Source organism: Eurosta solidaginis, chromosome 3 (genome assembly GCF_040869045.1).
Source record: "Eurosta solidaginis isolate ZX-2024a chromosome 3, ASM4086904v1, whole genome shotgun sequence".
Lineage (NCBI taxonomy): Eukaryota > Metazoa > Arthropoda > Insecta > Diptera > Tephritidae > Eurosta > Eurosta solidaginis.
The window spans coordinates 91,128,492-91,155,134 of record NC_090321.1 but is presented as its reverse complement, the minus strand read 5'-3'; the positions used below and the strand labels follow the sequence as shown (position 1 = coordinate 91,155,134).

The following is a 26,643-nucleotide window of genomic DNA, read 5'->3' as shown; positions in this document are numbered from 1 at the left end:
TTTCTATGCTCGCTTCCATAACATCTCTCGACAGCAGCCATCAATGCTTCATAGCTGTTCCGTTCGTACTCTGGAATAGTCTGTAAGATTTCGGCAGCTGGTCCTTTCAATGCTACGAAGGGTGCAGCAACTTTATCTTCAGCATTCCAGTTGTTCACTGATGTGGTCTTCTCAAATTGTAGCTTAAAGACCTGGAAAGGAACAGAACCGTCACAGGATGGTGTTTTTACCTTTGGATTACTCGTTGAAACTGCTGGGCGATTTAGTTGTAACTGCTCTATACGACCCTTCAAATTGTCGACTTCTGCCTGAAATTGAGCGATTTTTGCATCCTGCGCTTCCAGTTTTGATGATACCCTTGCTTCCTGTTATGACAGTTGCGAGGATATGCGAATTTCTTGTGCTTTCAACTACTCAGCCATATATGTCTTCTGCTCTTCTAACTGTGTTTCCATCGTTGATGTAATCTGTGTCGACATTTCTGAAACACGCCTTTCTTGTGTTTCAATCTTCCATGTTATGCGTGTCTCCTGCGATTCCAGTTGAGATGCCATATGTTTTCTGTTCTTCCAGTTGAGTGTCCATCTTGGATGTTATACGTGTCTCCTGCGATTCCAGCTGAGATGCCACTGTCGATGTTTGAGCAGTTATTGCAGTCAATATCATGTTCAAGTCTGTGCTCGTAACTGTCTGCGTTGTTTCGTTTTTCTCTTCAATTAAAAGACAAACTCGTCCACATCAATTCCTTGCGACTCCATTACCTCTCGTAGCCGTGCTTGAAGTTCGATCTTATTGCCGGTTTTATTTAATCCACGGTTCTCCAACTCCTTTTTCAGTTGCTAGATCTTCAGTTCACTGAACTTTGCCATGTCCTTGCTGTCCTCTGGAATTTATTCAACAATTCCTCTTCTGACACCAATTGTTACGAATTTACTGCAATTCCCCTTATTTGCAATCTTCTACCAACGTTCTTTTCGCTAAACTGTTGAATAAATAACTCCAATATTGAATATTGGAAAAATTGCCTTTATTAAAGTACTTCACAATAACACTTATACTTTGCAACGAATAGCTTGCTTAATAACCAAACTGATTGATAGCTCAAATTAAACTGATTCTCGCCTCCACTGTTGTCGCCCTTTTATACTGTCCGACCTCCTCATTGCATATTTCTAGGCTTTTCTAATTCCAGAACTTACTAGTTAGTTATAAATTTCTCAGCTACAACTACATATGTATAATTTTTATAGCTTCTCTCATACCCCATGCGCTTGTATGTATGAGCGACACTTCCACAATTGTAATTGCATATCTTTAGGAGCATCTCAGATAAGATATCTGCATGTGGTTGTACGTTGCTTCTCAGCTGCGTATATGTGCATATGTGTAGACATAATGATTGATTCGTTTATGTAGATACAAGTGACTCTCTGCTTTATTGTTGTTGTGACTTTATTTACTTAGCATCAGACTAGGGATGTGAGTATCACTCATATTCGTCACAATATAATATCACCAACAAAGTAAATACGTAGCAGAATTATAAAGAAATTTATTAACATAGACATAAAAACATCAAATATTTGAATCGTAACGACCTTAAAAATCAAATGATCCTGAAGCATAAAGGGAGGGGGGGGGGGGGGGGGGGGGGGGGGGGGTTCAGTTGAAACCGCTTAGGTAATTGTCGACCTGATTGATAGTGTGGTATAGTGTTGCATATTCAAAAATAGGGTAATATTATGAACGAGCGAATGAAATGAACATACGAATGTGCAGATAAACAAAAATAACAAAATAGCAGCGTGGCGGCGGGGTGACATACATACAAACAAACACACGCATTTCATGTATTTTTTTTTTTGTAGTTCTCTGGTTGAGTGTCAAAAACATACTGCGCTAGAAGTAGAAATGTTATAGCAGCTAAAAAAGGTAACAATTAGCTGATAAACTTCCACCATCTGTATGATTTTGTAATAATGAAACTGCTAGTTGAAGCGTTTTTTTCAAGCTCGATTGCAAAAAAAACAACTAATTGTAGATGGTAACCTACCAGAATACTTAAAGGTCAATATAAAGTATACACAACATAGACCCTCGTAGAAGAAATGATTTTAAATTACCTGCGTTCAGATGTGAGTCAGATAAATGTAATCTTTATTAAAAAGGGCTAAAATGTTTTAATGAATTACCTAATAACATTAAGTAATGCAATAGCATAACTAAATTTAAAAGCAATTTTTTTGAATATTGTAAAACTATTTTTACTTCTTAGATTATAACAAAGAGTTTATCTCATATTTATAAATATTTTTTTCTCTCTCTCTGCCTTTATAAATATTTTTCACCTCCTTATTTATGTTTTACTTTTGTTTACGTTTATTTTTTAAAAATTATTATGAACTAGCAGGGTACCCGACGTTGTTCGGGATGCGTATTTATATTAAAGTGGCCCTTATATTTTTATTTTATTTTATTTAGTGAATGTGTACAACCAATCGCACACCTACCAAAGCATCGCAGTACACACGAAAACTTTGCGCCACCTGTCAGGGAATAGATAAACCGAATTGCACCAAAAGGTTTGAGTCCCTGATTAGGCGTGTAAAAGGTTTAAAATCTTAGCTAGTATTTCATATTGTAGGTAAATTTAAAGATTTTGGAGCAAATACATTTTGACCGATAACTCAGTTATCGATTAATTTATCGAAATATCACAAAATTCAAATGAAACCTGTGACCTTCCTCTATTGTTTGATGCCCATATTGTACGCAGGTTTTAGGTAACCTCATTTTAACCGATTATCGTAATATGGCAGCGAGAAATAATTTTTTTTGGTACGCCACTGTATCTATTCATGAATTTGATTTTTAATTTATATCAAGCTGAAAAAAAACGTTGTAAAAGCATTCTTTGATATTTGTTTGGAAACTAAGTGTATTTTCCTTCGTTTTTCAAAAAAAAAAATCCTTAAAAGTAGCTTAATTATAGCTTAAACAACTATATCTTTTTTGTTTCTCACGCGATTTTAATGAAATAAGTTCTAGATTCCCTTCTGGATTACAGGTTATCCATCTGTGAAAGTCTCATAAAAATCCATTCGTTAGTTTCCGAGATTATCGATACCATACAAACAAACAGACAAACAGAAAAAAGTGGTGACGATGGATTCTACGACATTCCAAACGTCAAGTACACTCATTTTTTTTTTAGAAATCTTGGATGTACAGACACGATTTTCTAGAGATTTATTATAGTATAGATGAATGAAAGCATATGCTTTATCCCTTGACTTCCTATAGGCTTAAGTTACTTGCAATTAGTTTTAAGCCTACTCTATAAGAAATTTGTTTTGATCTAGACTTAATAGAGTCGTAATAAATAAACAACTAAATAAATCTATATATATAAAAATCAATTTCGGTGTGTGTGTTACCTATGGAAACGTATTTCCCACACTTCAATCATCACCAAATTTTGGATATAGGCTCATTCGATCAACACGAAGGTTTTAGACTCCTTCACCTCCACTTGCAGGTAGCCGCTTTTCAAGTCCAGTGTGGATAACCATTTCGTACCAGAGAGCGAGTCCAGAGTGTCGTCAATTCTTGGCAATGAGTAGCTATCCTTTCTCGTAACGTCATTCAACTTCCGGTAGTCCACGCAGAACCTCATTTTTCCGTCCTTCTTCTTTACAAGTATTACCGGTGAGCTCCAGGGACTAGCTAATGGTCCGATGACGCGGCTGTCGCTCATTTCTTGTATAATTTGGCTCACAACTTCCCGCTTCGCCAGTGGAACACTACGTGGAGCTCGACGTATATGCCTCGCGTCTCCAGTATCAATATGATGTTTCACAATATTGGTGCGGCCTGGTTTGGAAACATCCTGGTCAAATATGTTTGCGTACATTAGGAGAAGTTGCTTTGCCTTACTCTGATAATCTTCCTCTAGCCCCTCCGTCCATGCCGTGATGTCATTTGAAAGATCAGTATTACTAGATGAAACGTGTTCCTGGAGCTTTTCATAGTTAATAATTACTTCAGCCTCTTGGCATCTTCCCAAAATAGCTCGTTTGGTCAGTTTGAGTGGTGACTTGAACTCATTGAGTACTCTTACCGGAATACGTCAATCTTGTTTTGTCATAGCCAGGGTTTTTTCTACAAGTATGTTCGGTGCTGATTTGTTTGCTGCTTCGACAACCCACAATTTGTTTGTCCCACAATCTCCATCAACCTTTGCCCAGATGACTGCTTCGAATTTTGGTGGTATTTGCTGACTCTCTTCCACCAGCACTCGTTTACTGCTGTAGCCTCTCTCGTAGCCGAAATTAAGTGGTACATCCATGTTCTTATATCGCATCGTCTTGCTTTGCATGTCGATCTTGATGCCCTGGTCGATTAATAAGTCCACTCCAATTATGATTTCATCAACAATCTCTGCCACTATAAAATTGTGTACTACCGTGACGTTCCCAATTGCGACTTCACATAATACTTCTCCTAGAACCGTGCTGTATTCTCCAGTGGCTGTACGCAATCTTGCTCCATGCAATGGTCTTAACTTCTTGTTGACTAAATCCGCTCGAATAGTGGAATGGGATGCACCCGTATCTACAGTCAGTAAACGTTCCTTTCCATCCACATATCCTCCGATAGTAAGATTGCTTGACCATCTTCCAATTTGTGAGATAGAGATTATGGGGCTTTCAATTGAGGGAGACAGCTGTCGCCCCTTGCGGCTGATTCGCTTTAGTTTAACGATTGATTGGTCTTGGAGATCTGCTCGTCTCCTTCAGCTCTGCGTTTACGACCACCCAGATTGTTGGAACTGTTAGGGTTGGTGTTGCAATAACGCGCAATGTGCCCTGGCTTTCCACACTTAAAGCATTTGACTGCATCATTATTCTTCTGCTGCGTACCCTTCAATGCTTCCAAACTTGTGTCTACCCAGTCTGGCCTCTCCACTTCCACGCGATGAGCTTTGTATGCGGGCTTACTCCAAAGCGACGCTGTTTCTTGAGTCAGTCCATGGAATACCGTTTCTGCGAATGTGGGTTTTGGGTTTGCATATGTCGCTCGCTTCGTTTATACGTCTTTTATGCTATTTATAAAACTCTGGATTTTTACCCTCTCGATGTACTCCACGGGTGCGTCCGCATTTGCCAAATGTGCCAACCTTTCAACATCCGAGGCAAACTCCTGTAAAATCTCATTCGCTCTTTGGTGACGGTTTTGCAACTCAATTTGGAATATCTGTTTTCTATGCTCGCTTCCATAACATCTCTCGACAGCGGCCATCAATGCTTCATAGCTGTTCCGTTCGTACTCTGGAATAGTCTGTAAGATTTCGGCAGCTGGTCCTTTCAATGCTACGAAGGGTGCAGCAACTTTATCTTCAGCATTCCAGTTGTTCACTGATGTGGTCTTCTCAAATTGTAGCTTAAAGACCTGGAAAGGAACAGAACCGTCACAGGATGGTGTTTTTACCTTTGGATTACTCGTTGAAACTGCTGGGCGATTTAGTTGTAACTGCTCCATACGACCCTTCAAATCGTCGACTTCTGCCTGAAATTGAGCGATTTTTGCATCCTGCGCTTCCAGTTTTGATGATACCCTTGCTTCCTGTTCTGGCAGTTGCGAGGATATGCGAGTTTCTTGTGCTTTCAACTACTCAGCCATATATGTCTTCTGCTCTTCTAACTGTGTTTCCATCATTGATGTAATCTGTGTCGACATTTCTGAAACACGCCTTTCTTGTGTTTCAATCTTCGATTTTATGCGTGTCTCCTGCGATTCCAGTTGAGATGCCATATGTTTTCTGTTCTTCCAGTTGAGTGTCCATCTTGGATGTTATACGTGTCTCCTGCGATTCCAGCTGAGATGCCACTGTCGATGTTTGAGCAGTTATTGCAGTCAATATCATGTTCAAGTCTGTGCTCGTAACTGTCTGCGTTGTTTCGTTTTTCAATCAATTAAAAGACAAACTCGTCCACATCAATTCCTTGCGACTCCATTACCTCTCGTAGCCGTGCTTGAAGTTCGATCTTATTGCCGGTTTTATTTAATCCACGGTTCTCCAACTCCTTTTTCAGTTGCTGGATCTTCAGTTCACTGAACTTTGCCATGTCCTTGCTGTCCTCTGGAATTTATTCAACAATTCCTCTTCTGACACCAATTGTTACGAATTTACTGCAATTCCCCTTATTTGCAATCTTCTGCCAACGTTCTTTTCGCTAAACTGTTGAATAAATAACTCCAATATTGAATAATGGAAAAATTGCCTTTATTAAAGTACTTCACAATAACACTTATACTTTGCAACGAATAGCTTGCTTAATAACCAAACTGATTGATAGCTCAAATTAAACTGATTCTCGCCTCCACTGTTGTCGCCCTTTTATACTGTCCGACCTCCTCATTGCATATTTCTAGGCTTTTCTAATTCCAGAACTTACTAGTTAGTTATAAATTTCTCAGCTACAACTACAGATGTATAATTTTTATAGCTTCTCTCATACCCCATGCGCTTGTATGTATGAGCGACACTTCCACAATTGTAATTGCATATCTTTAGGAGCATCTCAGATAAGATATCTGCATGTGGTTGTGCGTTGCTTCTCAGCTGCGTATATGTACATATGTGTAGACATAATGATTGATTCGTTTATGTAGATACAAGTGACTGTCTGCTTTATTGTTGTTGTGACTTTATTTACTTAGCATCAGACTAGGGATGTGAGTATCACTTAGTGTCACTCATATTCGTCACAATATAATATCACCAACAAAGTAAATACGTAGCAGAATTATAAAGAAATTTATTAACATAGACATAAAAACATCAAATATTTGAATCGTAACGACCTTAAAAATCAAATGATCCTGAAGCATAAAGGGAGCGGGGGGGGGGGGGGTTCAGTTGAAACCGCTTAGGTAATTGTCGACCTGATTGATAGTGTGGTATAGTGTTGCATATTCAAAAATAGGGTACTATTATGAACGAATGAAATGAACATACGAATGTGTAGATAAACAAAAATAACAAAATAGCAGCGTGGCAGCGGGGTGACATACATACAAACAAACACTCGCATTTCATGTATTTTTTTTTGTAGTTCTCTGGTTGAGTGTCAAAAACATACTGCGCTAGAAGTAGAAATGTTATAGCAGCTAAAAAAGGTAACAATTAGCTGATAAACTTGCACCATCTGTATGATTTTGTAATAATGAAACTGCTAGTTGAAGCGTTTTTTTTCAAGCTCGATTGCACAAAAAACAACTAATTGTAGATGGTAACCTACCAGAATACTTAAAGGTCAATATAAAGTATACACAACATAGACCCTCGTAGAAGAAATGATTTTAAATTACCTGCGTTCAGATGTGAGTCAGATAAATGTAATCTTTATTAAAAAGGGCTAAAATGTTTTAATGAATTACCTAATAACATTAAGTAATGCAATAGCATAACTAAATTTAAAAGCAATTTTTTTGAATATTGTAAAACTATTTTTACTTCTTAGATTATAGCAAAGAGTTTATCTCATATTTATAAATATTTTTTTCTCTCTCTCTGCCTTTATAAATATTTTTCACCTCCTTATTTATGTTTTACTTTTGTTTACGTTTATTTTTTAAAAATTATTATGAACTAGCAGGGTACCCGACGTTGTTCGGGATGCGTATTTATATTAAAGTGGCCCTTATATTTTTATTTTATTTTATTTAGTGAATGTGTACAACCAATCGCACACCTACCAAAGCATCGCAGTACACACGAAAACTTTGCGCCACCTGTCAGGGAATAGATAAACTGAATTGCACCAAAAGGTTTGAGTCCCTGATTAGGCGTGTAAAAGGTTTAAAATCTTAGCTAGTATTTCATATTGTAGGTAAATTTAAAGATTTTGGAGCAAATACGTTTTGACCGATAACTCAGTTATCGATTAATTTATCGAAATATCACAAAATTCAAATGAAACCTGTGACCTTCGTCTATTGTTTGATGCCCACATTGTACGCATATTTAGAGGTTTTAGGTAACCTCATTTTAACCGATTTTCGTAATATGGCAGCGTGAAATAATTTTTTTTGGTACGCCACTGTATCTATTCATGAATTTGATTTTTAATTTATATCAAGCTGAAAAAAAACTTTGCAAAAGCATTCTTTGATATTTGTTTGGAAACTAAGTGTATTTTCCTTCGTTTTTCAAAAAAAAAAAATCCTTAAAAGTAGCTTAATTATAGCTTAAACAACTATATCTTTTTTGTTTCTCATGCGATGTTAATGAAATAAGTTCTAGATTCCCTTCTGGACTACAGGCATTACATCTGTGAAAGTCTCATAAAAATCCATTCGTTAGTTTCCGAGATTATCGATATCATACCAAAGAGGATAAATATAATAAGAGCCGTCACTCGTTATTTTTTAGGCATTTACTCGATGTAAACTGTGAGGTAGTCGCTACTCTCTTTTTGGGCGAGATGTTTATAAATGTCTTCTCTACATTTTCATGGGGTATTTGTGTTTATTTTTCCGACTGTATTTAATTAATTATTTAATTCTCTTTCCAAAAAAATACGTTTGCATAAAGTGACAAAACCGCATGGATAAATGGAAGGCAATTCAAAAATGTCCCTCATAAAACAAAAGTAGCGACTACCTCACAGTTTACATCGAGTAAATGCCAAAAAAATAACGAGTGACGGCTCTTATTATATTTATCCTCTTTGATCATACAGACAAACAGACAAACAGAAAAAAGTGGTGCCGATGCATTCTACGAAATTCCAAACGTCAAGTACACTCATTTTTTTTTTTAGAAATCTTGGATGTACAGACACGATTTTCTAGAGATTTATTATAGTATAGATGAATGAAAGCATATGCTTTATCCCTTGACTTCCTATAGGCTTAAGTTACTTGCAATTAGTTTTAAGACTACTCTATAAGAAATTTGTTTTGATCTAGACTTAATAGAGTCGTAATAAATAAACAACTAAATAAATCTATATATATAAAAATCAATTTCGGTGTGTGTGTTACCTATGGAAACGTATTTCCCACACTTCAATCATCACCAAATTTTGGATATAGGCTCATTCGATCAACACGAAGGTTTTAGGCTAAAAATTATTTCGATATATAAAAGGGGCGTGGCACCTCCCATACAAATGGAATATATCATACTGCATATCTCTGGATGTAGTAATGGTAGGATAATGAAAATTGGTAAGGAGCTATATGACGTTAAGTCCTAACACCACCAGTAAAATGTGGAATTGAAAAAAAGGGGCGTGGCACCTTCCCTACAAATGGGATTTTTCAGAACTATGGCTGCCGTACAAACTTAGTAATAACCTAACACCTAAAGTTTGACTGAATTGTTGAGTTGGGCGTTTATTCCTTTTGGACGTTTAGTAATCTGCCGCCGTTAAAAAAATTGTATAGCTTCAGTCTATCTACATCTATGTATATAAAAATCAAATTCTGTATGTGTGTTACCTATGGAAACGTATTTCCCACACTTCAATCATCACCAAATTTCGGCTATAGGTTCCTTCGATCAAGACGCAGGTTTTTCATATTTCTGAATAAAGAATTTTAAATTTAAGTTTTTCTTTGGCTATGCGAACGAGCAATCTTAGGTCCCAAAAATGATCATATTAACAAAATCAGTGATCGCATTCAAAACCAAATTCCTTGTGAAGTGGCGAAATATAAATTGATCGACACAGTTACAGATGAAGATCAAATTGTGAATTATCCAATTGAATTTCTCAACTCTTTAGAATCATCTGGAATGCCTGCGCATATATTAACTTTGAAAATAGGATCACCAATCATGCTTCTTCGGAATTTAGACCCACCAATTTTGCGTTAAGAAATTAATGCCGAATGTAATCGAAGCAACAACCATCAGCGGCAAAAGCGAAATTGAAGATGTGCTCATTCCACGGATCCCAATGATTCCTGCAGTTTTGCCATTCAATTTTAAGCTCTTACAGTTTCCTGTACGCCTTGCTTTTGCAATTACAATCAACAAAGCATAATCACCATCGCTTAAGGATTAAATTTAGAGAGTCGGTGTTTTTCCCATGGCCAACTATATGTTGCTTGCTCTAGAATTGGAACGCCAAAAAAATTGTTTATCTTTGCACCGAACGAAAAAACCAAAAATATTTTGTACCCACATGCATTACAATAAGATACAATAATAAAATGTTTTAAACGAAAATTTCACCAAATATGCGTACAAAATTCAATTCAATTTACAGAACAATAAACTAAATTATAAACAAACAAAACAGAAAAAAATAACGCAACATTCATTCGATCTCGGGCGTTACAACGTACGCCGGGTATAGCTAGTAAATATATAAATGGCAATGCAATAATTTGATGGTGGGGTGACATAAGCTCAAAGGACAAAAATTCAGTTGACCTTATAGCCACTTCAAATGGCCATAGGGTTAATTGAAACTTTGTACACGTACCAAGGATCGGAAATAAAAATGCAATAATTGAATGATGGGGTGACGTAAGGTAGATGGACAAATTCGAATTGGTCATAAGGCCAATTGCAAATTTAAGGTAGCCATAGGACCAACTGACTTTAGGGCCCTTCAAAATTTGGTGAAGTGACTATAAGAAAATTTCCTTTTGACAATTTCGGGGAAATTACCATATACATATTTTGTCTAAAGTGAAAGCAAACAAGCTCCGCAGGATCAGTTTCACGTGTATTGGCAAAATTTGCACTTTTACTCGATTTTCCATTGGAGTCAAATTAGAATATAGGAAAATTAGCGCCGCGGAATTTTTTATTTCAAATTTTGTTTAGGCGCAAACATCAACCAGTCAGCGTCCTTCACCTATAGGCATATGGCCGACTTCTGAACGTACTCGAAAACATGGAAAAACAAGTAGAGGTGTCTAAGTTCGGGTGTAACCGAACATTATATATTCAGCGTGAGCCTCAATTGTACATTTCATTTCAGACAAATTAATTTTCTACATAAGCACCGCCAGTTTAAAAAAACTGTCTCCCCATATCCTCTTACAATAAGACTTGATAAGTGAAATAATTTGATTCAAAACTATTTTTTATAGCTTATTATTCAAGTCTACGACCCTTTTGAACTTGCTTAGTGTCTAAGTTTCCGTGGTCTTTAACCGATCCCGTCCATTTTTGCTAGAAATATTGTCTACTATAGGGAAAATATGTGTGCCCAATTTTATTACGATCCGTTAATTTTTTTTCGAGTTATGGCTCCCGAAACATAGAAAATGGTTTAGTCATATAAGGGGCGGTGCCACGCCCATTTTTTCAAAATTTGAAGTTTTCCCTATTTATTGTTAAAAATCCACTTGGGAAATGAAATACCATTGATATAAAGCTCTTTTTTGCAAAGATATAGCTTATTTTATTCGTCCACGACCCTTTGAAAAAACTCTTATATAAAAGTAGGCGTGGTCCTTAACCGATTTCGTTAATTTTTCTTCGAAGCAGTCCTTATAGTAAAGGCAACCTCTCTGCCGAATTTTTTTGCGATAGACTTAACGATTTTTGATTTATGATTAATAATATTTGTAAAATTGATTGTATCACAAGTGGGCGGTGCCACACCCATTTAAAAAAAAAAATTTTATTTTTATCAAGAGTGTCAATATCAGTCCACATGTCAAATTTCAACATTCTAGGTATATTATTTACTAAATAATCAGATTTTTGTGTTTTCCAAAGCGTTATATATAAAAAGAGGGCGTGGTTATCATCCGATTTAGCTCATTTTCAATACTAATCTATTCTGGGTCCAGATAAGCTCGTGTACCAAATTTGGTGAAGATATCTTAATATTTACTCAAGTTGTCGTGTTAACGGGCAAACGGACGGACATGGCTCAATCAAATTTTGTTTCGATACTGATGATTTTGATATATGGAAGTCTATATATATCTGGATTCCTTTATACCTGTACAACCTAACCGTTATCCAATCAAAGTTAATATACTCTGTGTGCAAAGCACGCTGAGTATAATAATAAATAAATATTCGTTTTATTGGTTTACGTGATCGCTTTTTTTATGGATTGGCCAAAGAACAAGAGACATGTGACCATATTTTACATGAGAGTTAATGCGCGCTTTTAAACGTTTTTTGTCTCCATGTTTGATCATATTGACAGTTAGTGGATAATTTCCTGGGCCAGTGCTATTTGTCAACCAAAATATTACTTTTATATTTATCTGTATAGTCCAATGATAACGTTTCATCTTATGGAGTTGAGGAATCGGCCTCATCAACTCCCTTGCTGTTTAGCTCTATTACTTAAGTACACTCTGCACATCGATCATGTGGTCACCGACTCATCATTAAGTCATAAATTTGGTTTCGGGATTTTTGATCAGGAGGCAGCCAAGTATTTCACTGTCAAATGTTTGGGAAAAAATAGAAACAACTCGACATGAGGACGGACAAGGTGAGAGCGGTTTCGATTATACCTTGTAAATCTCTTCAAAGCCTTTTATCCCGGAAGTGAGATTTGAACCCGCACCAAATACTTTACTGAGTGCGTGTTTTTAAGCGAGTTGTTAAATTTGTTACTGCATTTCGATTAAAATCTTTTTCGAAGTAAACAGAAAACTTTTGAATCTTTAGAAAAAAAAAAGCCCAATAATGCATAATAATTGGAGCTTTTAGTAAGCCAGCATGTATCAACCACCAATGCTCAAAGAGATGAATTATTCGAATAAAGTGTGCAGGCGCAGAAATGCTTTGTAGGGTCTAAAACACGGTGGTCCTAAGTGGAACAGGAAAGTTGCTGAAATACACGCCAAGGTGGGGTTTTAAAAGTGTAGGTCAGATCTCTCCGTATATATTCTTCATGAAAAAACCAACATTAGAAAATAGGCAACATGTCGACGATATGATACAAGCGAATTCCAGTATGCAAGAAATACAGGAAATAAGTGTGTCACTAATCATTGTCCAATATCCTTTTATCTCGGAATGGAAAAACGGGATGATGACCTTGGTGATCCATCCATCAGAAGAGATATATAGAGCAACTTCTTCAGCAGTGGGGCACGATAGCAAGCCCGTAACAACTCCGTGGGAACCTGGTACGGTTTCGCGAAAGTGTGACAGTAAATGCGAAAATAAAGATATCTAAGCGTATCAAAGCTTAGTTGGTGGGCTAATATATCTGGCTGTCATCTCTCGCTCAGCTTATGCCCATACAGTTTCTAAGCTGTCGCAGTACACTTCACATCCACATTCAGAGCATATGCAGGCTGCAAAATACGTGCTGAAATACCTAAAGAAAAATCCTGTTGGTAAATCAACTTTTTCTTCTTATTTTAAGAGTTTTGCATGCTTCACAGATGCTGACTGGGGTTTTGATAAATTTCATAGGAAGTCCTTCACATGTTATGTTGCTCTAATGGTTGCATTAAGCCCAATGGAGGCAGAATATATTGCTTTGTGCCAAGGTATCAAAGAGACGGTGATCCCTCGTGGACTTTAATGCTAGTTGGATTATCATGAGTACATAAAAGTCCCTACTTCAGTTTTTTATGATAGTGCGCAGATAGTGGTCAAAACCCCGAACATATTGATGTTCGCTAGAGCTACGCTCGAGAAAAATACGAAGACGGGTGAAATATGTGCCAACAACCGAAAATACAGCTGATATACTTACAAAACCGTTGGAAAAGCGGGAGCATATTTACAATGGTTAAATAATGAATTTTAATTCAACACTGTATGTAGCTTGTTCTCCTGCTGGGTAGGTGGATGCTTACCTGAAAACTAATCATCCTAATTATGGTACAGTGACTCTTTATTGAACCATGATGTATTAGACATTTAATTTGCACATATTAGACAAAAATATTGCACTACGTACATTAAATGTACTAATTTTGATATACTTGTACATATCTACATATAAATATCTGCAGGCATCGTCAGCGTCTACTAATTTCATCCAAGATTTTACGCTTCCATAACTGCATTTGCTTAACGGCTGCTGAGAGTTGCAGCAGATCAACTCGACTTTCACGTTCCGTCAGAGATCTGCGAAGATGTCGCATCACGCGATTCATTCGACGATCGCGCGCCTTGTAGACGTAGCCAGCATTACGTGCTGCTTCAATATAACAATACTTATCATTTAGTGGCATTCGTGACCAAACCGCTCCTGCTTCCGAGGCCGTCATCCAAGCTGGTGAGCGACGATTGCAAACTCTCCTATACTCGCTCAAAAAATGCATGAAAGCATTGCGACTGTACGACGATTTGGCTGCCGCTGACGATGGCTCCGCTTGTTCAGATGAGCTAATACAACAGACTTTAACCATTATTAGTTGTGATTTGTGATACGATTTAGACAATCGATTATCGTCCCTGCAATTCCAGAAAATTTTAGCTATAGAACTTTATAATTTAATTTAAAAAATTTAACACTTTTTGAAAACTTTCTCCCTTTAATTTCTTAAATTTACTTTGACATGTGATTTATAGCTTCCATTCATTGTCATAGGCAGGGTGTGGGAGGAGAGCATGATTCAATTGTTGAAATCACCAGGTGAAATAATTGGATAAAGGCGGGAGATGAACGCTTTTTAATTGGTACGGATGTATATTTCAGAGTTAGAAGTTGGTAGAATTTTTGATCTTTATGAATAAAATGGGTAGAAAAATGAAAGGCTTTTACCATAAATCAATAAGAGAAAGGGTATCTTGCAGCTTAATTGTGCTACCTTACTGCAATTCAAGTCTACATATTAAGGCCCGGAATTTATGGGTAAGCTTAAGTTTTGTTGAGCATTTAAACATGCAATATTGGCCGCTTAAATTATGAGGAGCAATGTCTAGGTTTAATTGAGGAAAAATTAAAAGAGCACGACGCAAATTGCAAAAGAAGCTCGGCCTTAATACTCTTGGAGGCCTTGTATTTATTTTTTTCTTTTTAATTGGCCACAACAAGAGAATTAAAATCATCTTCCACCTGATTCTTGTTCGTGATCCTTGTTTGTTGTTTGTTTCCTTGGACTCCCATTAGAGGATATTGATCACAATTTGTGATCGGTCGCACCTATTGGATGGGGCGAAGCACTGCTACAACAACAACCTGATCCTTCCAGTGGAGTGGAGGCCGCCGACTACCTATACTTCCATCATCTTTCAATCGTAATAATAATATGACCTAGCCAGCTCATCATTAAATCTTCTTCAGTCGTTCTTCGTCATCGACGCGCAGATGCCCAGAAATCTTTGGAGGAACTCTTCTCTCGAACACTTCCAGAGCCTCCTCATCCGAAGTTAGGTTAGGTTGTAGTGGATGCCTCCGCTGTTCAAGCGGAGACTCACGTAGGCCGTCGTGGCCCATTATGCTACCACGAGGGGCCCCTATTTCCTATTTCCCTACTTCCGAAGAATGTTTAGACCCCAGCGTGTTTGCCTGATGAAACGCAAGATGTCGTTTGTGTTTGCAGATTCAAGCTCCGCAAGGCACCCAAAGGAGTGCCTGTGGAGGCATCGGTACCTGGTTTTTGACAGTGCGGAACAGTGGCACAGATAGTGATCTATGCTTTCTATCTCCTCCTCGTCCTTACAGCTGCGGCAGAAGTCAATTGTCGGTAGGCCTATATAGGTACCATGAGTGCCCATGGGACAGTGACCTATAAGAAGGCCCATACAGATACGGTTTAACAGTATCACCGATTGCGATCTCTTTTCATCCACCTTAGGCCAGATTTGCTTGGATATTCTACATGTAGGTTTCATTGCCCGTCTGGCGTTTGCTTGATCTGTGAAATAGAGATCGTAGGCAGTGTTTGCAGGTGTTTAGGGGAGGGCTGGCCCAACCAGCGGATGTTATTGTTTGCAGGTTGGTGCCTTCCCTAGATAGCTCATCCGCAGCGCAGTTTCCTGAGATGTCACAGTGGCCAGGAACCCATATTACAGGTTGAAATTATCAGCAAGTGTGTTGAGGGTTTCTCAGCACTTCAACGCCACTAGTGACGAGGTGTAACTGTATTGCAGGGATTTTATGACAGCTTGGCTGTCCAAGAAAATTGAAATAGAATGGGTCACCTACAGGTTAGCAAGATAGAGAGCTGCTTCCCAGATAGCTACAAGTTCAGCCTGAAAAATTAAATTCTGGTATAATGCGTTTGCGGGTAAAAACCTGATGCTGAGTCCGCATTCCCTAGACCAAGTATTTGTTAGATTAACAGCATTTTGCAAGAGTTCGCCAAGTACCGGAAGGTGTTTGCCGGTAACTCTCAAGGCTATGTCATCCGCATATGCAATGACTTGGCATCCGGTGGGCTGTAGTATAGATAACAGAGCGTTCACCCTCAGGTTCCATACTAGAGGAGAAAGAGCGCCTCCCTGGGGGGTTCCTCTGTCGGTATACCTTATTAACGATGAGTTGCCCAGCTCAGGGATAATGCTTCTCTTGTTTAGAAGGATGTCATGTTTAATGCTTCTGAGAGCAGGGACTTTTTTTGTCCTCATTCACCATCAAAACTATATTTTTCGTTTCTTTTTACAATTCTGAGTAAGCTGTACTTATGGCGCAGGTGTTTCGGCCGATGATATAAATGTGTTCAGCATACGCTAGTATTGCACGCTCTTGCAGAATACTAGCAGACCCGGCTGACATTGTTCACCCTAACTTTGGTCTATTTGCAGAAGTTTTTACCTCTGCCTTTCTCTTTCTCTGCGTCTCTTTCTCCCTGTTTATTTTTTCACTCATTTCTTTTCCGCTCCACCTACCTCTATCTCTCCACCTTCGTCTAACTCTATCTCCTTCTCCTTCCGTATTTTCTCTTCTCTCTAGTGATTCTTATTCTTCTCCCAGTCCAGTCCCAGACACAGCCCCAGTACCACTCCCGGTCGATCCCTGGTCCATTTCCCGAAAAAAAATTTCGTAAATACTAATACAGGCAAAGGGCTACCTTTGTTCCAAAATTTCAGACTAATCGAAACAGGCATATCGAACCACGAATAGAAATTGTTCGAATAGAATGATCTCTGGTCCACCTCCCGGAAAAAAGCTCCTAAGTTCTGCAGCTAGTATTATTCTCTCCTACAACAAATTACAGTAATTTCCAAATAGGGGGTCAACCTGTCTGAAACCTCGCTTGGTTTCGAACGGCTTTGAGAGATCGTTCCCAATTCTGACTGAACTAGTATAAGTTTAGCAGTTAAACCAAAATAAAGATATGGTGGCATATAGGCAACTACTTTTCATGCTAATGAGGGCAGTTTAAAATCGATAAAGAGGTGATGTTTGTCAATTCTTTGTTCTCGGGTTTTTTCCAAGATTTGGCGCATTATGAAAATCTGGTAGATGATAGATTTCCCAGGTCTGAAGACACACTGATAAGGTCGAATCAGCCGATTCATGGTAGGATTCAAAAATGTGAGCAATACATTTGACAGAACCTTATTTGCGATAGTAATAAGGCTGATTCCGCTATAGTTGGCGCAGTTTGCAGGGTTCCCCTTTTTGTGGACTGGATAAAGAACACTAGATTCCAATCATCGGCCATGTACTTTTTCGACCATATTTTGCCTTACAAACTCCTGATTTTCTTAGATCTTTAAATTCAGACTTTGACACGGACAGAGGAGTGCAATGTACAGCTTAGGTGCGGTCTTGCTAAACATAATTTGTTCAACGTAAAAGGGAATCTTTCGCCAATCGCCGGTTCGCCGAAATATTAAAGTTTACTTACGTAACTATTGAAAATAGTCTTACAAGCAAAACGTATGACAAGGATTCAGACTATATAAACAGCGATTACACAAACATTTAAATGTAAAAGAATATTTCAAAAATACGAAGTGAATCCTTTTAACACTAGTCAATTTTGTGATCGACGAATTAATTGCCTTATAATTTTGCTTTATTTTACATGTGTTCGGGTTCGTGGATCTAAGGAAACAAAAATTAGTGAATATGACTCCTTGGTGCCTTCATAGAATTTCTTTGTATTGTCACACTAGTAGATCCTGGTATATTTACTAAGTTTACCATAAAATCAAGGAAATAATACCACGGAATTATGCAGTTCGGTGACTTAGCGCGCAATTGTAAATCTTTACCTCCCATTTCTTCTACTAATATTTTTCATGAATTGCTGGAAAAACCACGGTTAGCAGATGTTGATTCTATTGAGGAGCAAGATGACTGCAATTGTCCAAAATTTTGTCCACCGCGCAAACCTCTTGTGATTTAACCATGCGGAGAGGAGGTATAGGGAGGAAATGGCGCTATTAGCTCCAGGAAAAGTTGTTTGCAGTAAAACATGTTCCATGTAAAAAGCATAACATTATATTATCGCTAATTGCTGAAGGAGCAATCGCTAACAGTTTATGGCCGTCTCTATTGTTAGTTTACATATGAAGTCTACACCAATAGCGTTGAAAATACCGGGTACATCTTTACTTGAATTAGAGGGTTATGGGTTTGGTATTATTCTCCTACAGGTCAATCCAGTTAAACCAGAGATATGGTAAAAGAATTCCCACAGAGGCTATTCTTGTTTTTACAGTTCAACAAATTGCGTGAAGGGAGTAGGGAGAATGAAAATAAGCGTAGAGGGAAGTACATAGATAGAGGAATGGAGAGGAGAGGAATCTAAAATGCGTCGCAATCATTGTGAATTCATACAAGTGAAAAATCTTGCTATTCCTCCATTGCCATACCTACCTGTCAAATAATAGCTGACAGGGAGAATGGCTGTCGCGAATGGCCAGAGAATGGAAGAAAAGTCTGTCCATTTGTATTTCAAATCAGCTTTTTTTTAATTGCGTATAGAGAAAATCAGACTACAAATTGATTTTAATTTCCAAAATCTATATATTAAGTAAAATATGAGCAGCCAGTCAAGCAAATATTTTAAAATATGTAAATAATGCAATATACCAGTCGTCTGCAAAAATGTTTAGAAAACACCGTTGGCAAATGATTTAAGTAATCGAACAGCGATTGAACATGTGATCGAGGCTGTTTACTATTGTGAACGTTTCTTCAAATATTCGCCCTTGTATGAATTCACAATGGTCGCAATGCTCAGAAAAATCATTTCGTCTTAAATTTAAAAAGTACCTTTAAAATATGTGGGGAAATACTATTTATGTAGGTATTTGATATAAATATGTATTATATTGCAATGCTTAACTTGAAAACTCCACTCAACTTCACAACCTATGCATGTTTGTATATAAATATTTCTGTGCAGGTGTGTATCGAATCTATTAACTTTCAAGTTTGCTATCTGATGGCTTGGTCTAATGTGTTCATATGACACCTTGACATTTGATGCCATCCAAGCAGCGCGCATCAAGGCAAAGCAATATAGGCAACCGTGAGAGAGCCTGTCGAACAGCGTCAACAGCGCCAACAGCGTCAACAGCAGCAACATTGAATTGATATTAGTGGCATCATTCACACAGCCTCCTTTTGGTGTTTACCAGAGTCGCCAGTTAGGAAAATTTTTCCTGAAATTGGGTATTGTAAATTTTTTGAATGCTCTTTGTTTTTAATTTGCATGATACATATATGAATTATGAATATTACTTTAGACCGAAATTGATCAGCACTGATAGATATGAAACTAATGATCTTCGAGAGCACCCGAAAAGGTAAATTTTTCATAACATTGGCCATTGATGCCATAATCGTCAAAGTTATATTTGGATATTTCAAAACAAATTTTGGGTGTTTTGCACAGTAATGGTTTATTTTATGATTTACACCGAAAGTGATAGATTTCGCGTATTTGTTAGGATTAATAATCCACAGGTGGAATCCAAAGCTTTTTCCTGTACCAAACTGCTGCTGTTAGCCATGGGTTATTTTTCATGCAAACTTAGTTCCCTGGAAGGTAAATCTTTACACGAGAAATCGAATGTTTACCTACGTCCAAAAATGGTAAAGGTGCCGGAAGACGCGTTTTGATCTAGCTATCAATAATCTCGCTAATAATAATTAAAGCTCGGCGGTAGAATACGTTGTCAAAATGTTGCAATAGTTGCTTTTTTTGCAAGCGAGCTTTACCACAACAAAAGTCCTTGAGCACCTCAAATGTTTAGTAATTAAATTTTGAAAGAAATTTCCCTTTTGCATGCAACTCCTCAAATATTATTTCGCTTGAAACTGTGTGTTTTTTTAACACATATTTCAGATGGTTTTAGCGGTTTCTTACAATTTCGAAAAAAAAACATGCAAACAAGTAATATGTTTCCGACGCAAAGACCAATCCACGATTTACGATCGAAAACTATTTTTACTCAAGCGATAAAAATTAGCCTAACCAAATATTTAAAAAAAAATACTAATATATAATGGATGTGATGAGTACGCGTTGTCCCAAGCTCACATATTTCTTTAATCCGATATACCATTTCGGAGCTATTGTGGTTCCAGAAATTTTCATGAAAATACGACATCTGTAAAATGGCCCTTCAATCTGGAACGATCAGCATCAGTACTATGAGAGTTGGCAGCACTCAACGAATGTGTACACATAATAGGGTGCCTGTTATTTCCAACCTTTTTTCCCCGAATTGCCCCATAAAATTATACTTAGAAAGTTTTCACACAGAAACTTAATGATCTCATTTCACCTGCTAATGAAATGGTAATTTTTTTTGCTTTCACACAGAAGTAACTGCTCGATTAGTATGAAGGATGCGACAGACAATCATGGCGGAACGATACAAGGTGGGAGCATGGTGACATACCTACAAACAAAAAAATTCCATGTACTTGTAAATTCGATGGACAAATGTCAAAATCGTACTGCGCCGGCAGTTGATGTATCAAATCAAATAAAAAAGGTTATAATCAGCTGTTCGATGCGGCCACCTTGTATCGTTCCGCCATGCAGACAATGACATTTGCTTTGAAAATTAAGAAGCGGAAACGGAAGCGGAACGCTGCCAACAGAGTTGCATTGTGCTTTTGACTTCATTAGACATTCGATTAGCTACTAATGAAATAATAATAGATTCGAATTTTGTAGGGAAGATTGAGCTCAATAAGCGTCTTAATGTAGAAAATTGTCTTTATTATTCAATAAGCCGTCTGTGTGAAATTAGTATAAAACACTTTATCAAACCAATAACTAGTATAATTAGTTCTTTAAGCCATGCCACAAATGCGATATATTTTTCGTATCACTCAAAAAAGCTAGAGTATTAATGCTGAACAAAGGAGTCGTCTGTTAAAACACATCAAAAATGCCGGGAGGGGTACCAAAACAAAGGTTTTGAACTAAATAACTATCGTCCCACGTCTGATATTAAAAATTTTACTTCTGTGAGGAGCTTTGTGCAATCACCAATTGCATATTATGTTGTGGTTCACGTATTTTTGATATAAAAAATATTAAGTGTTTCCATCATAATTTAAAATGAATGCGATGTAATTGTTTTATGGCCTTAATCATTTGTTTTCAGAGTTAAAGTCGGAGTTTGGTTGTCGAATGGAAAAAATATGATAAATATGGAATGCCCCATTGTATATGTCTGTAAATGCTACCAAGTACAGAGGGTATGCTGTCCAAAATTTTCCAAAAAAAAAAATCAACAGAGCCGAAATTGATCCAAATAGATATCAGGATCACAGTGTTGTTGTTGCATTTAAATGTTAAATTTCTATCCGTATCTGGATCACGCTTCATTGGAACGCAACCTTTATCTATATGTTTTTACAAAGATTAAATATTGCCTAAAATTGTCCAACCCGAGTCTGATCTGCCTTGAGTGTTCGGGTTAGATATGAAAAGAAAATCATATGACGTCAAAAGCTTTAGAATTTATAAAATTTTTTCAATGGTTTCTTAGACAATAATTTTATTCCTTATTGAGTTACTTCGAATGTAAATTTTATTAAATTATAGGAATTTTTTGTTATGATTGTAAATTAATTTTTTCCTCATTGGTATCCCTATGAATACATACTTTGACGTGTTGTTTGATGGATGCGTGTACGTGTTGCCACAACGATGTCACTGTTCCTGCTTTTTTATGTTGATGTTGTTGTTAACACTGCCAATGTTGCCATTTCACCTATGGAGTGGCACGTCTCAGCCAGTGTGTCATGTATAAGTGAAATTTAGAGAAATGCGTACGTATGTTCGTACATCACAATATTTTCTCCTAATAATATTGAATGTTGTATGCCGTTTTTTTTGTTATTATTATGCTGCAAAATATGTCAATTCCTTTTAACGTAACAACATGCAATACATGAAACAGTTTCAACCAAAGCCCATATCCGTTATAGTTAATTATTGTTAATATGTCCCTAATGTAAGACCAAATATAACAAAAAACAATAAAAACGCCTGATCATCTTGTAATATGATGATGTAAAAATACTTGAACGTTGATAGTTTTATTTCTACGTGTACAAAATTTAGATTTTTATTTAAAATTTGAATTATATTGAAAAATTTGAGGCCAGGTTTTTCTGTACAAACTAAAAGTAAAGGTGAGGTAAATTTAAGCTTACCACTTTAGCTTACTTACCTAATCGGCGCTGAAACGGTTATGGCCGTCCAACAAAGCACGCCAGTCGCTTCTTTGTTGGGTTAATTGGCGCCAATTGGCCACACAGGGAATTTAAATCGTTTCCCACCTGGTCTTTTCAGCGGAGTGTGAGCTGCGCCCTTTCTCTGCTTCTATCGGTGGGCTCAGATCAAAATACTATCTTACCCAGAACATCATCTTTCATTCGCATAACATGGCCTAACCCCGTAAACCTTGATTTGTTGATGTCTGCGTAAACCGCATCATTAATCATTGCCAACGCGTAGGGGTCCGTAAACCTTTCGAAAATCTTTTCTCTCGAACGCTCCCAGAGCCACTTTATCGCTTCACGTGATGTGATTGCAGGAATAGTGGCTAACAGCTAAAACTCCTCGCACTTACGTCTTTCTGCCTCTGCTTTTTTATTATTACCTTTATATTAAGTCGCTTTCATGTTTGTCCCCTCATTTCCATACGAATTTTTGACCCACGGAAAAGTCTTTTTCGGTAACTTCTCGTTGGGTTAGACACTTGATACTTAGAACACAGTTCAGATCTGGGAGACATTACAATGCGAGTGAAAAAAAAAAATCCGCTAGGTAGCGCACGGATCGAGATATACAGAAAATTAATTTTAAAATGGAAATTTTGCGATTGACTTTTAACTAACTTCTCGGTGATCCAGAGACTTGAAACTTAGCACGTGCGAGTCGATGGCACTACAATTCATGGAAAACAAAATGCCGCCAAGTGGCAGACGAATCGAGATAAACGAAAATCCCTAAAAAAAACGCAGGGAATTTTGCAATCGATTTTTGAATAACTTCCCGGTGAGCTCGAGATATGAAACTTGAGCCGTGAGTCAGAACCAGGTGACAATGCAATATTTTATCAAAGAAACTCCGCTAGGTGGTGGGTCATGGATCGAGATATTAAAAAAATTAATTTTAATTTGGAAATATTTCAAACCATTTTTAGCTAACTTCCCGATTACCTAGAGACTTGTAACTTAGCACATAGTTCCAGACCCTGCGACAATACAATTTATAGAAAAAAAAGTTCCGCTAGGTGGCGTGCTAATTGAGATAACTACAAATACCTGAAAAACGAGGGGAATCTTGCAATCGATTTGTGAGTAACTTGCCGGTGAGCTAGAGACTTGAAACTTAGGCCGTGGATCAGGGGCTCTATTCACTAACTATGAGTTTTGAAATGTACATTTTTCTTTAATACAAATTATATGAAGAAAAAGTGTACATTTTAAAACTCACAATTACTGAATAGGGCCCCAGAACCCGGTGACAATGCAACATTTGATCAAAACCAATTCGCCAGGTGGCACGCGGATCGATATAGTAAGAAAACAAGTTTTAATTTGAGAATCATTCCATCCATTTTTAACTAATTTCCCGGTTACCTAGAGACTTGAAACTTGGCACTTAGTTAGAGGCCTGGTGACAATACAACTTAAAACAAATTTCCGCTAGGTGGCGCGCTAGTCAAAATAAATGCAAATCCTTTAAAAACGGGGGGAATCTTGTGATCGATTTTCGAGTAACTTCCCGATGAGCTCGAGACATGAAACTTATTTTATCAAAAAAATTCCGCTAGGTGGCGCATGGATGGAGATATTGAGAAAACTAGTTTTAAATTGGGAATCTTGCAATCGATTTTTAACTAACTTCCTGGATATCTAGAGACTTGAAACCTGAAATATAGTTTAAAAATCGGTGACAGTGCAATGTTTGATCAAAAAATTTGAGCTACGTAACGCACAAGTCGAACTATTTAGAAGATTAGGCTATACCTTCATGGCTAGCCTCCTGAGTGTTGCAGGTGTTGTAGAATTCCACCTCGTTGGAGGCCCAACTCAATGCACGTCCTTGCATACTTTTAGGCGTACGCGAATTTCACCACGATTTTCAGCTGTGCAAATTAAGTAGCTGACAAATGAGGTGGAATTCTGTTGTTATGATGCGAGGTGGAATTCTGTTGTTTTCGCCAGTGTTGTCAGCGAAAATTCCACTAATTCTCTTAAATCTTGCTATTTTGAACAAGGAATTACTTAAATTACTAATCAAGTTGCAATTGTGTTTTGTAGGCAGTACTAAAAACCTGAAAATAAAAAGATGATAAAAAAATTTTTGGACTACCTTTATACAAGAGTGTTTGAACACTACTGGAAGCACGCATTTACAGGAAGAAAAAAAAGATGATACAAAAATTTAAGGACTACCTTTACATAAATGGACCAAAAAATAGAAGGCAATTTTTCCCTTAATACAGACATAGTCTTGTTGAATTTTGACTAAAAAACTTTAACAATAGCTCTTGTAAAAGAATTTTGGGATTTAAAATTATAAAGGTAGAGTGCTCGTTTAAATTTTAAATAATCAATTAGTTAATCCCAAGTACATGGTTTGCCTTAAATTGAAAGATTGCGCTCCACCTTTATAGTTTTAAATCCCAAAATTCTTTTACAAGAGCTATTGTTAAAGTTTTTTAGTCAAAATTCAACAAGACTGTGTCTGTATTAAAGGAAAAATTGCCTTCTATTTTTTGGTCCATTTATGTAAAGGTAGTCCTTAAATTTTTGTATCATCTTTTTTTTCTTCCTGTAAATGCGTGCTTCCAGTAGTGTTCAAACACTCTTCTTGCTGCCCACCTTTTTTGCCCATCCTGACGTTAAAGTCGCCAAGCACGACTTTTATTTCATGGCAGGGGCACATGCGTTCAAAACATTCATAGAAAGCGTCTTTCACCTCATCGCCTTTCTCCTCTGTCGATGCATTAGCGCAGATGATTGATATATTTAAAAAAAAATTGCTTTTATTCGGATGGCGGCGAGACGTTCGTTCACAGGTCTGAAAGTCAGTACTTGGCAACAAAGTGTCTCTCCCACTACCAGTTCGACGCCGCAACTGCGCTTGTTTGCATAGCCACACCAGAAAATGTCACATTTGTTGATAATATTCTTGCCACTCTTTGTTCATCGTATTTCTTGGAGGGGCGCCATGTCGGGTTTTGCTTTGACGAGGAAATCAACTAGTCGGGTGCACCAATCCTATTTAGGGAATGGACATTCCAGTTGCATGCTTTCAAATCATTATCCTTTAAACGTTCTCGGGGGTCGTCATCGAGGTTTTATGATGGTTTACAATAGAATGTGGTTTGACGTGCGGGTTCCAAGCCCAGCGCACAGCCCTCTCTGCGGAGATGGAAATGTGACTTGCACGTTCATATAGTGAGCCACTTGATCCAAGAGGGACGCCCGCTTGCAGCCGCATCTTGTGGTGGATAGACGCTGCTGATGAAAATCCCCCAGCTAGCCCCTAAACTGAGTATGCCAAAGTGGCCTAGCTAGGTTGTCGCATTCTCACGTTAGCTCACTACTAAACGGATGGTCACAGGCTACCCGAGGATACTTGGCTGAAGCGACGGGAGGTAGTGAGCTGCTTGAACCGCATGCAAAAAAATGGGTCATTCCCTTGTGAATGGTGCTCAAGAGCTTTGCCCACTTGCGTGAGCTTCGAGTTAACTCAAACATTTCATAATGTGGATAACGTACAGAATGTGTTGATTTTTTTCTCGTTGGAAACACTATAATCGGAAGTCGTAGGAAGAGATCGATCTAGTGCCATTTCGATAGTTATACTTTTTTGTTTCATTCTGCCGTCTAAAGCTTCTTCGTCTTCATGCTGGTTGCTGTTTTTTGAAATTTCTGACCATTTTCAACCCAAGTATGTATATTTCGAGTTCAGATGACCCCGCGTACTAAGTCAGGTAAAGATATCTAAATTTTTGCTCAAGTTATCCTCTTAACGCGCGGGCGAAAGAACAGACGGAAGGCTGAGTATAAAAATGGGCGTAGACTCTAGCCGATTTCGGCCATTTTTACAGGAAACAGTTTTTGGCATAATTTCAAATCAAATTTTATAAAGACTGAGTGATTTTGGTTCAATGTATGGCTTTATTAGTATTATTGAGGAAGATTACCTAAAAAAGGAGCAAAGCCATCCACCTTCTATAAATTTTTTAAACTGTCGCACAGTGATATACCATAACACGACTGATTTTAA

General features: G+C 37.5%; 2 protein-coding genes across 2 annotated transcripts in view; one reads left to right on the top strand and one right to left on the bottom strand.

Moving 5' to 3' along the window:
- The window catches only part of LOC137244153 (uncharacterized), a 317,140-nt gene that overhangs the window by 114,329 nt on the left and 176,168 nt on the right, over positions 1–26,643 (top strand). The gene's annotated exons all lie outside the window — the stretch shown is intronic.
- On the bottom strand, positions 13,958–14,475 carry LOC137244154 (uncharacterized). Its single transcript, XM_067772745.1, has one exon. The coding sequence runs from the start codon at positions 14,368–14,370 to the stop codon at positions 13,978–13,980; it is 393 nt and encodes a 130-aa protein (XP_067628846.1). The 5' UTR covers positions 14,371–14,475; the 3' UTR covers positions 13,958–13,977.